The sequence below is a fragment of the Garra rufa genome, chromosome 14 (genome assembly GCF_049309525.1).
Source record: "Garra rufa chromosome 14, GarRuf1.0, whole genome shotgun sequence".
Classification (NCBI taxonomy): Eukaryota; Metazoa; Chordata; class Actinopteri; order Cypriniformes; family Cyprinidae; genus Garra; species Garra rufa.
In genome coordinates, this window is record NC_133374.1 from 32,777,057 (window position 1) to 32,790,537 (window position 13,481).

General features: G+C 39.0%; 1 protein-coding gene across 1 annotated transcript in view; it reads right to left on the reverse strand.

Moving 5' to 3' along the window:
• Positions 1-13,481, reverse strand: part of tenm4 (teneurin transmembrane protein 4) — a 169,972-nt gene that overhangs the window by 61,280 nt on the left and 95,211 nt on the right. Inside the window, exons 14-18 of the mRNA XM_073817373.1 lie at positions 12,135-12,204; positions 10,049-10,310; positions 6,880-7,147; positions 6,648-6,791; positions 4,062-4,311 (exon numbers count right to left, since the gene is read on the reverse strand). Coding sequence (XP_073673474.1) covers positions 4,062-4,311; positions 6,648-6,791; positions 6,880-7,147; positions 10,049-10,310; positions 12,135-12,204 — 994 coding nt within the window. The remainder of the gene's footprint in view (positions 1-4,061; positions 4,312-6,647; positions 6,792-6,879; positions 7,148-10,048; positions 10,311-12,134; positions 12,205-13,481) is intronic.

Genomic DNA, 13,481 nt, shown 5'->3' on the forward strand with positions numbered 1-13,481 from the left:
TCCAACTCCCCCCGAGTTAATAAGTGTTTACCGTTTTAAAATCCACTCAGCCGTTCTCCTGTTCTGGCGATATCACTTTTAGCATAGCTTAGCATAGATCATTGAATCCTATTAGACCAATAGCATCGCGTTTAAAAATGACCAACGAGTTTCGATATTTTTCCTATTAAAAACTTGACACTTCTGTAGTTATATCATGTACTAATACCGGCGGAAAATGTAAAGCTGCGATTTTCTAGGCCGATAAGATTAGGAACTACACTCCTATACCGGCGTAATAGTCTTCCGGGGGAGTTGGAGAATGAGCCCATTTCCAAAAAAAGTGGAGTGTTCCTTTAATGCATGTTTTTTTCTTCTGGAGCATCAGTGAGCGTTTGAACCTTCATGTAATAGTTGCATATGAGTACCTCAGTTGTCCTCGGTGTGAAAAGATGGATCTGAAAATCATGTTGGAAAGGGTTCAAATACACAAAAATGCTGGAAAACCAAAGAATGTGTGGGACCTGAAGGGTTTTTCTGAAGAACAGCAGGCAGTTTAACTGTTCAGGACAAACAAAGGGGCTCATGAGCAACTACCACTGAACAAAAAAGCACAGCTGTGGATCATTTAGGTAAGAACACAGTATTAAGAATCAACGGGATGTAAACTTTTTAACGGTTATTTTTTTTTTATAAATTAAACTATTATTTTCTCTGGACTTTATGTAAACATCTTTTATGTGAAATACTTTATTCAGGTCAGTACTAAATAAACAACAACGTGCATTTAGTTTGATCCCTCTTATTTTGGTAAAAATAATGAACATTTTGCAGATTCTGAAAGGGGGATGTAAACATTTGACCTCAACTGTATATGACAGAGCATGTCGAAGATTCAACATTTTGGTGTCATGACAAGAGCATCACTTTCGTAGACCCTTGCTTTTCTCCCCTTCGTCCCTGGAGTGCATCATCCCAGCCAAAATCAGCTGACTTGCTGCAATTCTCTGAAGTAGCCTAGTGTACAGTCTAGTGAGTTAGAACATAGCTGTCATGCAAATATGCAGTAAACAGCATTTAGCCATTTACCGCAGCATTGCAAATGTGCCCATATCAAATAGTGACATGATGTGTGATGCCACCCCTTGTCTTGGTGGAACTGTTCATAGGAAAGTCACGACCCGAGGATGCAGGGTTAAATGGAGTTTTCCTCATGAAGAATAGGGCGTTTTTGAAGCTCACAGGTGTCCTGAATTTACCCAACCTCTCGCCAAGAACCACTCATATCCTGTCAGTCATACCTGAGCATCATACTGTTAGCTGTCACACTGCTGCCTGTCAAAACCCACAGCTGGTTGTGCCACGCATCCCATATTAAGGGTTCATAGCACCACAGGGAGGATGTGTGTTATATTTGAAAGCTTAGATCGAAGTTTGATGACTGATGCTTTTTTTTCCCTCGATACCACGCTGCCATTTGTCAAATCAAACATGTTAACGAACTGTGTATTCAGATCCGACGGCGCTTTGAATGTGTAATTTGTCATCGGGTGAAATATCACACTGTATTGTGGGTAATGCAGCATGGGTATTTCCAATGGGGAGGGGTGGGTAATTATATTCTTTAAGGAAGCCGAGTCCCCTGAGGGTGAGAAATATTTAAAACGCTGATACTGGGCTTATGCTAAGCTGGTAACCGCTTTTCCATCTTCCTGTCTGACATTTCAGATTATGTGCCCTGACTCTGGTTTCCTTAGCATACACAATTCTTTAAGCATTTTTTTTTTCTGTTGCACTAACCCACTTTGAGAGTTTACCCATGCATCAAACTGGTCTCCATTGATCTACAGCACTATTTCAAAGCTCTGCCCATTTTATTGCTATCCGGAGAGGATGTGTTTTAATGCACTCCTTGGTACGCCTTAATTTACGAAAAACACAGTCGGTGTGTTCCACAGGCGACCACAAAAGCAACTGTACATCAAAGAAAGGCTGCACAGAGTGTTTAGCTGATGTTCATTCATCACAATAAACGGCATGACTCTTTAGAAGAGCTCTTACCTATGTCTGAAATCTTTATTTCTGTATTTATCGAGAGCAGCGTGAAAAGAAGAAGAAAGTGGGAAAACAGGTTAGCTTAGAGAGTTAGTACTTAATTCATGCATTAATGTACAGAGACAAGGTTAGAGTGGTAAAATTATACTACTATAGACAGTTCTACAAGGATATCTACTGTATTCATAATGAATAGAAAGGATTCCCATATAGCACACATACTTATGTTGTCTAGGCCAGCGATTCCTAACTGGTGGGTAACAAGACAAAATAGGTCAAAGGTCTGTTCTAATGTGGATAAACAATGCTAAAAACAAAATCTGCATTATATTGTATACTATTTTAATAATACGGTACGGTCTTGCAGTCAACACTGCTTGTAAAATCCAAAATACAATCTGTGTCCTGAAGCAAAACCAGTTAAGAAGGTCTGGCCTAGATGTCTATTTTCTAAATCTGGAAATGTAATTTATAAGGAGTTTGTTCATTTTCAATACATCTCTAAAATGCTTCCAGGTGAATGTTGTGACTTGAATGAATGTATCTAAATTTCCTCTTTAAAAAGATTTAGCAGATGACTATGCTCAATAATTAAATGATGCTTTCCAGATGATTTGCTCTTTAACAGACATCTTGGAGATGTATGTGTGCTTATTGGGTTTGAAGAAAAGATGAATGAAATTTGAGCAAGGTTTAAATGCATCCTATATGTTTCTGAGCAATAGCAATTATATTGAAAGAAACAGTTTACCCAAAAAATGAAAATACTGTTATGGAACAAATCCAAGCCAGTCTTTGCAATAATTAAAGTCAGACTTTTTCAGGTTTGGAATGTTAGTGAATAACCAATATTAAAAGTTTCCTTTCTGGGTAAACTATTTCTTTAAAAGTAAAAGGCCAGTAGCATCAATCCTGTGCTATATGTAGAGCTCCAAGTACTGATAGTCAGATACAGTATCTCACAAATGTAAGTACACCCCTCACATTTCAGCAACCATTTTAGTATATCTTCTAAAGGGACAATACTATAGAAATGAAACTTGGATATACTTTAGAGTAGCCAATGTGCAGCTTGTATAGTATAGATTTACTGTCCTCTGAAAATAACTCTGGCTTCAAAAAACAGATGCATGAGTGCTGCCAGCATTGGTCTAAAGGTTGCAGAAGTACAAGGTCAGTTTGTCAGTGCTCAGACCACACGTCACACACTGCAACAAGTTGGTTTGCATAGGCGTGGTCCCGGACGGAAGCCTCATCTGAAGCTGGCTCACAAGAAATCCCGCAAACAGTTTGCTGAAGACAACCTGTCTAAGAGCATGAATTACTGGAACCATGTCCTGTGGTCTGATGAGACTTGTTTGGCTCAGATGGTGTCCAGCATGTGTGACAATGCCCTGGTGAGGAGTACCAAGAAAATTGTGTCTTGCCTACAGTCAAGCATGGTGGTGGTACAATCACGGTCTGGGGCTGCATGAGTGCTGCTGGTACTGGGGAGCTGCAGTTCATTGAGGGAAACATGGACCCCATTATGCACTGTACATTCTGAAGCAGAACATGATGCCTTCCCTCCAGAAACTAGGCCGACCGGCAGTTTTCCAACATGATAACGATCCCAAACACACCACCAGCTGAAGGTGATGGGGTGGCCAAGTATGATCCAAAACCTATTAAGCACCTGTGGGGCATTCTCAAGCATAAGGTGGATTAGGGTGTAATCACTTTTGTTGCCAGCTATTTTGACCATAATGGATGTATGTTGAGTTATTTTCAGGGGACAGTAAATCTATACTTCTATACAAGCTGCACATTGACTACTCTAAAATATATCCAAGTTTAATTTCTATAGTATTGTCGCTTGAGAAGATAAACTTAAAACGGTTGCTGAAATGTGAGGGGTGAACTCACTTGTGTGAGATACTGTACCTTTTGGTTTGTGAGCAACTTATCCAACAGGACTTACAAAGCAACTTAGCATTTTGGTGGGTAGGCAAATGTTTGTGTATCTATGCACATGCAGAATGCCAAACCTGAGCTCTAAGACACTTGTGACATTTCCCGTAGTGAAGATCCGACGGACGTAGTTGAAATCCCCCACGTACAGACTGCCATCCGAACCACATGCTAAAGCTACAGGTGCGAGCAGCTTATTTCCATCTGCCAGCCCGTTGCAGCTTGGACAGGAGATACTGCGCCTCCGTCCGTTACCCATGATGCTTCCAATGACCGGGGGTTGCTGAGAAATGAAGATGTTCTCGCCGTTACCCTTGTGCAGGATACCTGCGTGACAAAGAGAAAGATGTATGTGCATTCATTGTAATTTTCCCAAATCCATTCAGAATAGCCTTCACTGCAGTAAATCAACAGGTTTTATCGGATGCGAGAAGCGGAGGTTTTAAAGCTGATTCAATTCTGCTCACATTTAATGACATTAAATATATTTGTATGGAGCTTTTCTCTGTCACAGAGCTACGGGACGACTGCCGGCGTTTGAGAAAGGATTTCGCTAAATAACCAGCAGGATCGAGATGTGCTAAACGGAACTGAATTCATTTATCGAGTTATTTTTCCCTCGCACAGTCAGATGCTTCTGTAACAGAACCTGGATAAGTGAAGGTCCACAGTCACAGCATGAAAGACAACTTCTTATTATCAGTATCAAAGTCAATCTGAATCTCCACGGCATGCCTCAATGAATCACCAGCGCTGCACAGCTCACCGCAAACGCCACTCAAAAGTGGCAGAGTGGCAAAGTTTGCGAAAACTCAATTTTCAGTGATTTTCATTGTGCTCTGTTTTCTCCCCGAGCACCTGTTGAATCATGCTGTGTTTTGAGAGATGCTAAATAACAGCATTTCCAGTCCGTCAGTGCTGATTGGCTGGAAATGCAGGTGGGTTTACTGAAGCTGATGCAAAGGCTTATTCTCATTAGGCTCAAAAATTCACTGCAAATTTCAGGGTGTAAAAGGCTTTCAATTGAAAGAGTGCTTTTTTTTTAAGCTTTAAAGCAAATCTGGCAATTTTGGAATAAATTTACCTGCTGGTAAAGGTTTTTGAAAAATGAAAATGTCTGATTAGTAACAAATATGCCTTTGCAAAAGTATTCCAGATAAATGTGGTGCTGTTTAAAAAGTTTTTTGTAAGCTGAATGGGTTTTCCATTAAAGCTTATGAAAAACCAGACAGCGATTCACTTTCTTTGAAAAATAACTTTTCAGAAACCCCACACTTCCAGCATACCCTCTAGCATAATTTTGTGGCATGTTCAGGGTGAATGGTTTTAGGGCAAAAAAAAGTTACGTTTCTTTCAGGTGTGACTCATTTTCTTTCCGTTTTACAGATTTTGTTTTTTTTTTTACAAAGCCTGGGAAAGCTTTTTTGTCAGTTTTTTTTGGCAGCAATTCATTTCACATGAGTGTGATTAAGCTTCATTTAGGTGAAAAAACTTTTTTGCAGAGCCTGATGAAAATTAGTTTTGCACTCTGTGTGAATAATTTGAGGGTGAAAATTACCGGGTGAGTGTGGATCCAAAGAGAAGCAATTAAACGGAGGACATTAAAACAAGCTTCAGTGTAAATGAAACTGTACCAAATTCACATTGGAAAAGGGAGGCTAAGAGAGAGTTGACACTTGAAGAATTTGAGCAAATTTTACCGGAAGTCCTCATGTCGACAGCACTGGGTTTTAGTGACAGACCAAGCTGCCACCTGCGCTCCTAACACTTGTGTTGCAAATACGCCTCATTTACCAAGATAAGTGCGCCTGTGCGCTGGCAAAAAAAATAAATAAATACTTGACAGGAACTGAACGGAGCAGTTTATGCAATCACTGATTTCAGAGACAATTTAGCAGCAGTAGGAAAATTGACCTGTTCAACTCCAGTAAGGTCCTGTCATACAGATATCATCACTGAACTGAATTGAGCTGAATATTTTCTTCTGTTGGTCTGCTTATTAGCTGAATTTAACTTTTTTAATTGTGACCCTGGACCACAAAACCAGTCATAAGGGTCAATGTTTTTATATATATCATCCTTATTATTATGAAATAATAAGCTGAATTAATAATCTTTCCATTGGTGTATGGTTTGTTAGTATAGGATAATATTTGGCCAAGATACAACTATTTGAAAATCTGGAATCTGAGAATGCAAAAAAAAAATCGAAATAATGAGAAAATCACCTTTAAAGTTGTCCAAATTAAGTTTTTATCAATGAATATTACTAATCAAAAATTAAGTTTTGATATATTTATGGTAGAACATTTACAAAGTATCTTCATGGAACATGATCTTTACTTAATATCCTAATGATTTTTTGGCATAAAAGAAAAATTGATCATTTTGACCCATACAATTTATTTCTGGCCAGGGTCACAGTTGAACTTTTCTAAACTGATATAGATTTAAATCTGTATTGTATAAAGTGCTATATAGTATAAATAAATGTGATAACATCCTAGTCCAAGCTGTATCAAAGTTCAGTCCTCTTCAGCAAGAAGTGAACATTTCTGAGAATTTCCACAATGGAAAAAACTCATTGAATCCAACCAATAATAAGCAACTGTGTGTTTGTGAGCATTTGAATATCTTTCAAGTTTCTGCATGTACTAACTCACCACTTTGGATATTCAGAGCGTGATGTTTATCCACGCTCCAGCCGCCCAAGTTGGACGCAGTGGTCTCGTATCCCTGCAGGACGGCTGTCCGTTTCTCCCAGAGGATCAGATCCGGGCAGGATTCGTATTCGAAGCCCACAGAAACTAGCGGGAGTGAAAAGCAAACACATTTGAGCTTGAGAGTGACAACGGCTCTGAGAAACAAGACAAAACAACTGCATTCCCCACTTACCGAAAGCCTCAGACAGCCCATAAACTTTCTGGCTGTAGACGTCTGCCTTGTCCCAGATAAAGTCATAGGACAGGTTAGGCGCAGCTGAGAACCACTTCCTGAAGAGCCTTCCTTCGACGGCCACCATGAGGTGCACCTTCATCAGGCTGAACGGGATGGTGGAGTGGGTCAGGGTGATGCGCAAGAGGGACTTATACCCTGACGTCCGGCTACTTAAATAGCTCAAATGCACATCTGTACCTGGGATCCGCACTTCCTCTTGGAGGGTCTGGAGAGAGAGAGAGGTGAAATTGTTCATATTAGTGACAAGAAAACAGAGCAAACTGTAACAAATCTGCTAATTTTGTGGGAGATGCACCCTGCTGAGAAGTGTTTGCATTATTTAGCATCTCCGGTATATACGCAAATGAGAATGAATTAATTTTTTCACAGCAGACGTTTTATTATACAGTGCAAAAAATACTAATTATTGGGTGAATCTAGGCCATATTTCACCTCAAAGAGAAAGAAAAAAGTTGTTATACTAAAAAAAGCTATTATACTAAAATAAATAAATAAATAAAGTTAAATATACACTACTTCAAAAGTTTGAGGCTGAAGATCTCTTGGCTCACCAAGCATCTGTTTATTTGATCAAAAATGCAGTAAAACGGCAATATTATAAAATATTATTACAAAGCTGAATTTTCAGCAGCCATTACTTACATTCTTCAGTGTCACACGATTCTTCAGCTTGAACATTTTTATATTTTTGTGAAATTACACTAGAAATACCATTGTTCCAGCCAAATGTTCCTAATATCATTTTTTATTCCCTCTTGATTCTGGGTGGAAATGTGACCCAGAAACCTTCAAAATCCTCAACTATCATAACAACTGTACAAATTACTCAGTGTAAAGCAATGTATACGTCTAGGTCACACGGGCATCATTAACAAAACATTCGTTTCCACACAGGAAGTCAGCTCGGAGACTTAGTGGCTCAGAGGTTTCTCACTGCTCAAAGCAGAGCTCTCATTAACTCTCAGCGTATCGCTCCTTTATCACAGTCAAGCACAAAGCTGGCCAATAAACACAGCGGATCGTTATTGCGTCAATAAACACTGATAAGAAAAGCTCCTCCATAGACGTTTCTGTTTGTAAACCTGTGAAAACTTTGTGTGTGGGTGTGTGTAGATGCACATATAAGTGTGTATGAATAAAACGCCTGAAGATTTGGGATGGGACATATTTGTGCCGATATTAGTAGCCCAGGCAGCACAATTCATGTGAGCCTGACTCATTTATCTTGTTAACCAAAGAAGAAGACAAAATAATTAGGAATGTGGCACACAGGTACAAGTAGAGCTATCAGTACTTGAACACACACATATATGCATATTAAAAAAAATGTCTATAGACACACTTGGATATGATAAAATTAACATACACATACTTAAACACACAAAAGCTGGATGACAGTCACTCAAGTCCAAATTACAGATATTTTTTTTCCAGTACCGACTGCAAAGCTCCTCCTGGAGTCAGACTCAAAAAGCTTCCATGCTGCTTTCGTCTAAATGTAATTATCGTTCTTCAGAAAATGTCTGGCGTAGTAAATTGGACTGTGTATCTCTGCCCAATTACACACAGGAGATAAAATCACAGGACTGCCACCCGAGACAGAGCCTCCTCCATTCCCTTCTGATGTACATTTCCCAATATCAGCCCCTGCTGTCTATCAGAACATCATTACGAACCAGCGCAAGTCTGGAATCAATCGTGGCAAATTACCACGTTTTTTCATCTGTCTGAGACAGCCATAGAATTTTGAGCAGTCTGTAACTGTCAGACGAAACAAGAGTCAGACTGTTTAAAAACATTAGTCTGAAGTTAAAATTAAGTAAAAAATTAAGAACATAGTAAAAACAAGCTTTTTAAATACACAAAATGTATAGTCGCAACAAAACTGAAATAGCAACTAGGGGTGCCCCCTAATAGTCACCTAACTGTTAGTCGATGAGAAGACGCTTGGTCGACCAAAATTTTATTAGTCGCTTAGTCGCAGAAAAAAAAAAATCCACAGGAAAATGTGAAGTCACGCAGTTTGTGATGGACAGATTGTTAACGGCTGATCTATGTGGTGAAACAGTACATCAGGCAGGACATCCAAACATGCGCCTATCATTCATCAACCTCAAATATGGCTTTTCATCTGAAATATATAAGTAGTAGCAACTTTACATGGCCATTCAATCTACCATTAACCTAGAAAAAGGTGCTCTATTGAAGTGTTTTTGTGCAGAGTGTGGAAGCTGAACATATGAAGGCGCTGGTACAATCATTTGTTTTTAAAATACTCCGTCATTTTTGGTCATACAGATAAGAGTAATACATCTTTCAAATCTGTAAAGACTCTATGTTTATTTGTGCGCACTCACAATAACTACAAAACATTGCGCTATTGTAAAATAATGAAAACAAAGAGGATGTGCTTTCTGCCGCTTCGGAGTCTATGAACTTGAGCGCGAAAGTCTTAAAGTCTTTGTATACTTGCCTCACAGACATGAAAAATACGTCTATAAAGAGTGAAATGCCTACTTTCAAATTAACAAATTCAAATGGAAAACAAATATTCTCTGATTATGTCATTTGTATGAAAGGCGCATCCACTACTGAGAAGATGACAAGTCGGTGTTGTCGACTTTTTGGCTTAAGACATAAACAAAGAAAGCACTACTTTATCAATAGCTTATTAAAACGTTAATGCAGTCTCCTTGCTGTTTTTCCTTGACACATTCATAATTATTATATTTGCCGATGCGCTGTGGCAAGCTTTTTTTGTGCGCTTGAACACTTATTAGGCTATGTAGGCATTTAAAGGCTCATTATTTTGATTTATATGGTTTATTAATAAATGTGCGACTAATAGTCGACTAATGCTTAAAATGAACAACTACTAGTTGACCAGAAAAATCTTTAGTTGAGGGCAGCCCTAATAGCAACAGATCTATTGTGGTGTACATACGAGTGAAACAGATTATCGGGAAAAAAAATCCATTGGTTGTTTTAAATTAAATGAAACTGGAAATTATTGGTTCCACCCACATGGTTTTGGTTACATTAACAGATCAACTGTACACAATATGAATTGCAACACATTTTTCAGTTCCTCTCTATAGCTCATCACCTGAATCTCTGGAACGACGTTGCCCCTCTCAACACAGGTCCCGGCAAACGCTGTCAACGGGGCAGGCAGGACGATTGGCATGGGACGGGTGAAGCTGCTCAGATCACAGCTTGGGATGTCATTGACCTCGTGTCTCATCACGATGGTGTCCATGACGAAGAAGCGCCCCCACGGCAACCACAAGGTGTGCTCCTGAGTGATGAATGGAGCGCGCTCAAACCGCAGGGCTACAGCTACACCCCCGTTACTCACCAGGTCAAAGCTGAAACGAAGAGAACATGTTTGGTTAGACATGAAGTAGCTACTGAGATAAAGCCATCCATTTATGTCCCCAAACTTAGTCCTGGAGGGTCTGGTGTCCTGCAGAATTTAGCTCGAACTTGCCTCATCACACCTTTCTGGAAGTGTCTAGCATGCCTAGTAAGACTTTGATTAGCTGGTTCAGGTGTGTTTACTTAGAGTTGGAGCTAACCCCTGCAGGGCACCCCTGGACTAGATTTTTCTTTCTGAAATTTTAGCTTTGCAGTTATGTTAATCACAAACCGTAAAGTTGTGGGTTCAAGCGTCACAAGGAACAATCCATGAACAATAACCACTGTCCCCTTTAACAAAATCCCTACCCTAAAATTACTTTTGCCTATATATTATGTTGCAATTTAACCTATTTTGAGCCGTCAGAAACAGGTTAACTAATTAATGAATTACTTTATTTACTTACTAGCTTGTTTATTTATGGCTATTTCTCATTTAGGGTCATGAACATGCCTGCAAACGTTCGACACTGATGTGTTGCGGAATGTGCATGCAAAATGTATGAGTATGATTGCCGGTCAATTGAAAGCATTTCATCATTAATGGCAACTTCACAGAAACCAAATAAAAACATTTTTTATGTATATAAAAAAATCCACACTTCTTTTTACAAGTTTTTTTAATGGTATGTATACACACACACACACACACACACACACACACACACACACATACTGTGTATATATACTGTTTATAATAATCACAGTTTTGTTAAAAATAAATAAAGCTGTTAAAAATGCAGTTTTAAAAATCATGTTTTCATGTATTTATATTATTGATACTGATAATATAATATATGATTATATTTATGATTTTTTTTATCATAGTGTGATTTTCGTGAATTGCATTATATAACTGGTGTTGAGTTTAGCATAAAGTTTGTACTCCTAATACAAGGACTAGGCTACAATACTCTCTCATTGTTTGAATGAAAGAGCTTTCACATTTGAATGAACTATTATTTTAAGATAAACATGAATCATTTACAACTTTCTATACTTATCACATCGTAATTCTCTACAACTACTTATCTGTTGAATTATTCCATTTATAAACGCATTAAAATTTAATAGAGTGTGGATCTGATTCATTAAGTACAGTTATTTGCTAAAGTATGCCAACCATCGCACCCTTGAAAATGGTGTTTTGATTTCCTATTCAATGGAATTACAATGGCATTTCATTATCTCATAATACCATTTACTAACATTTTAATCAACACTATTCACTGTTACTCTGTACCGCCATCAAAACCAGACTTAATAAAGGTTGTAATTCATTATGTTTCTCTAAATGACAGGATTCAATTGAAAAGGAATCGGATTCAGCTAGTTGGGACGGTTTTTATCTGGCAGCTACACAATGTGAATGGAATACAATGAACCATTGGCTCAGTCTAATACACTGTGCTTCTGAATTTGCATTAATAAAATCTGCATGAATGGGTGGTGTGCGATGTCGTTATTCTCTTTTGGGGAATAAACTGGCGAGATTCCTCTCCGCCGCAGTAGCCGTGCGTACGCCGTCTTTGTTGTGCGGTGGCACGGTGTGCTTTGATAAAGGAGGTGAGAGGGGAAATGACATTTAAGGGAAGGGTAAAGTATTATTGATCTGTGCATGCGAAGCCGTCTGCGCTAACATAACTTTACAACAGCGCTACAATGCCGGCACACGCTCTGCATATAGAGTTGCTCTGATCAGAGAGCTCTGCTAAACAGAAGCGAAACAGGATGCCGTACGCGTACAGGCTATCGTGAGATGACTGATTGTGTACAAATCCAGAATGCTACTCTGATCTTCTTTCTTGTGTATCATCATAAGGAGACACACCTTTACGACACGCTCTGGTAGACATGAAAGCACAAATGCACTTTAGTGCCAAATACGCCTACAACACAAACAGCCGATTAGCAATATGTGATACACGAAGCCGTAGAATGCACTGTACTGTGTTCTCAGGGTTGGCATAGATGCGGTGTGCATCTGTAGTCACACCTCACGCTGCTTGAACATTAATTCAACTACATATCCCAAAGGGCTATTCACAGAGCTTTCATTGGCACGGCTGATAAACAAAGGTCTGCTTTGCCCTTGTTGTCGTGCCCTTGCTAAAATGTGAGCATTTGTCTGTGCGCTGTGGGAGTCTGAACAGAGCGTGCTTGTTGGGGAGCGTCTGCGAGAGAGAGCATTTGTGTGTTTTTATGCAGCGTACAGACTCAACGCTAATCTGCAGTAAAAGCTAGCTGGCAAGTCACATGCGATGAAAGATGCGCACACACATATAACCATTACACGGGCACGCACACGGCCCTAAAGGCTGCCATGCCAATCGATGAGCGATTCACAAGCCTGTTATCAATCACACAAGCGCCTCAGGCGGGGGTGACACACTTTATTAGTGCATTCAGCCTTTCAGTGCACACTTTGAAGGGACGCAGAGTTAACCCAGAGGGGTTAGCCAGATCGATGGCTAAGACCCCAAACAGGTCGAAGCCACCCAGTTTTAGTCCTCTGAACTGGATTTAGGCTATGTTCACACAGTGTCAGAATTTGGTTGTGAGTCCTGAATCTGATATAGTTTAATTCACACACAGATTTGTTATAAACAAAAGTGCCAACTTCTTTCTAAAACTCAACTGACTACTATTTTAAAGAAAATAGCAGAGCTTTACTTCAGTTATAGACATATATGTGACTCTGGACCACAAAACCAGTCTTAAGTCGCTGGGGTATGTTTGTAGCAATAGCCAAAAATACATTGCATGGGTCAAAATTATTGATTTTTCTTTTATGCCAAAAATCATTAGGAAATTAAGTAAAGATCATGTTCCATGAAGATTTTTTTGTTAAATTCCTACTGTAAATGTATCAAAATGTAATTTTTGATTAGTAATATGCATTGTTAAGAACCCAATTTGGACAACTTTAAAGGTGATTTTCTCAGGATTTTGATTTTTTTTGCACCCATAGATTCCAGATATTCAAACAGATGTATCTCGGCCAAATATTGTCCTATCCTAACAAACCATACATCAATAGAAAGCTTATTTACTGAGCTTTTATATTATATATATACATCTCAGTTTTGTAAAATTTAACCTTATGACTGGTTTTGTGGTCC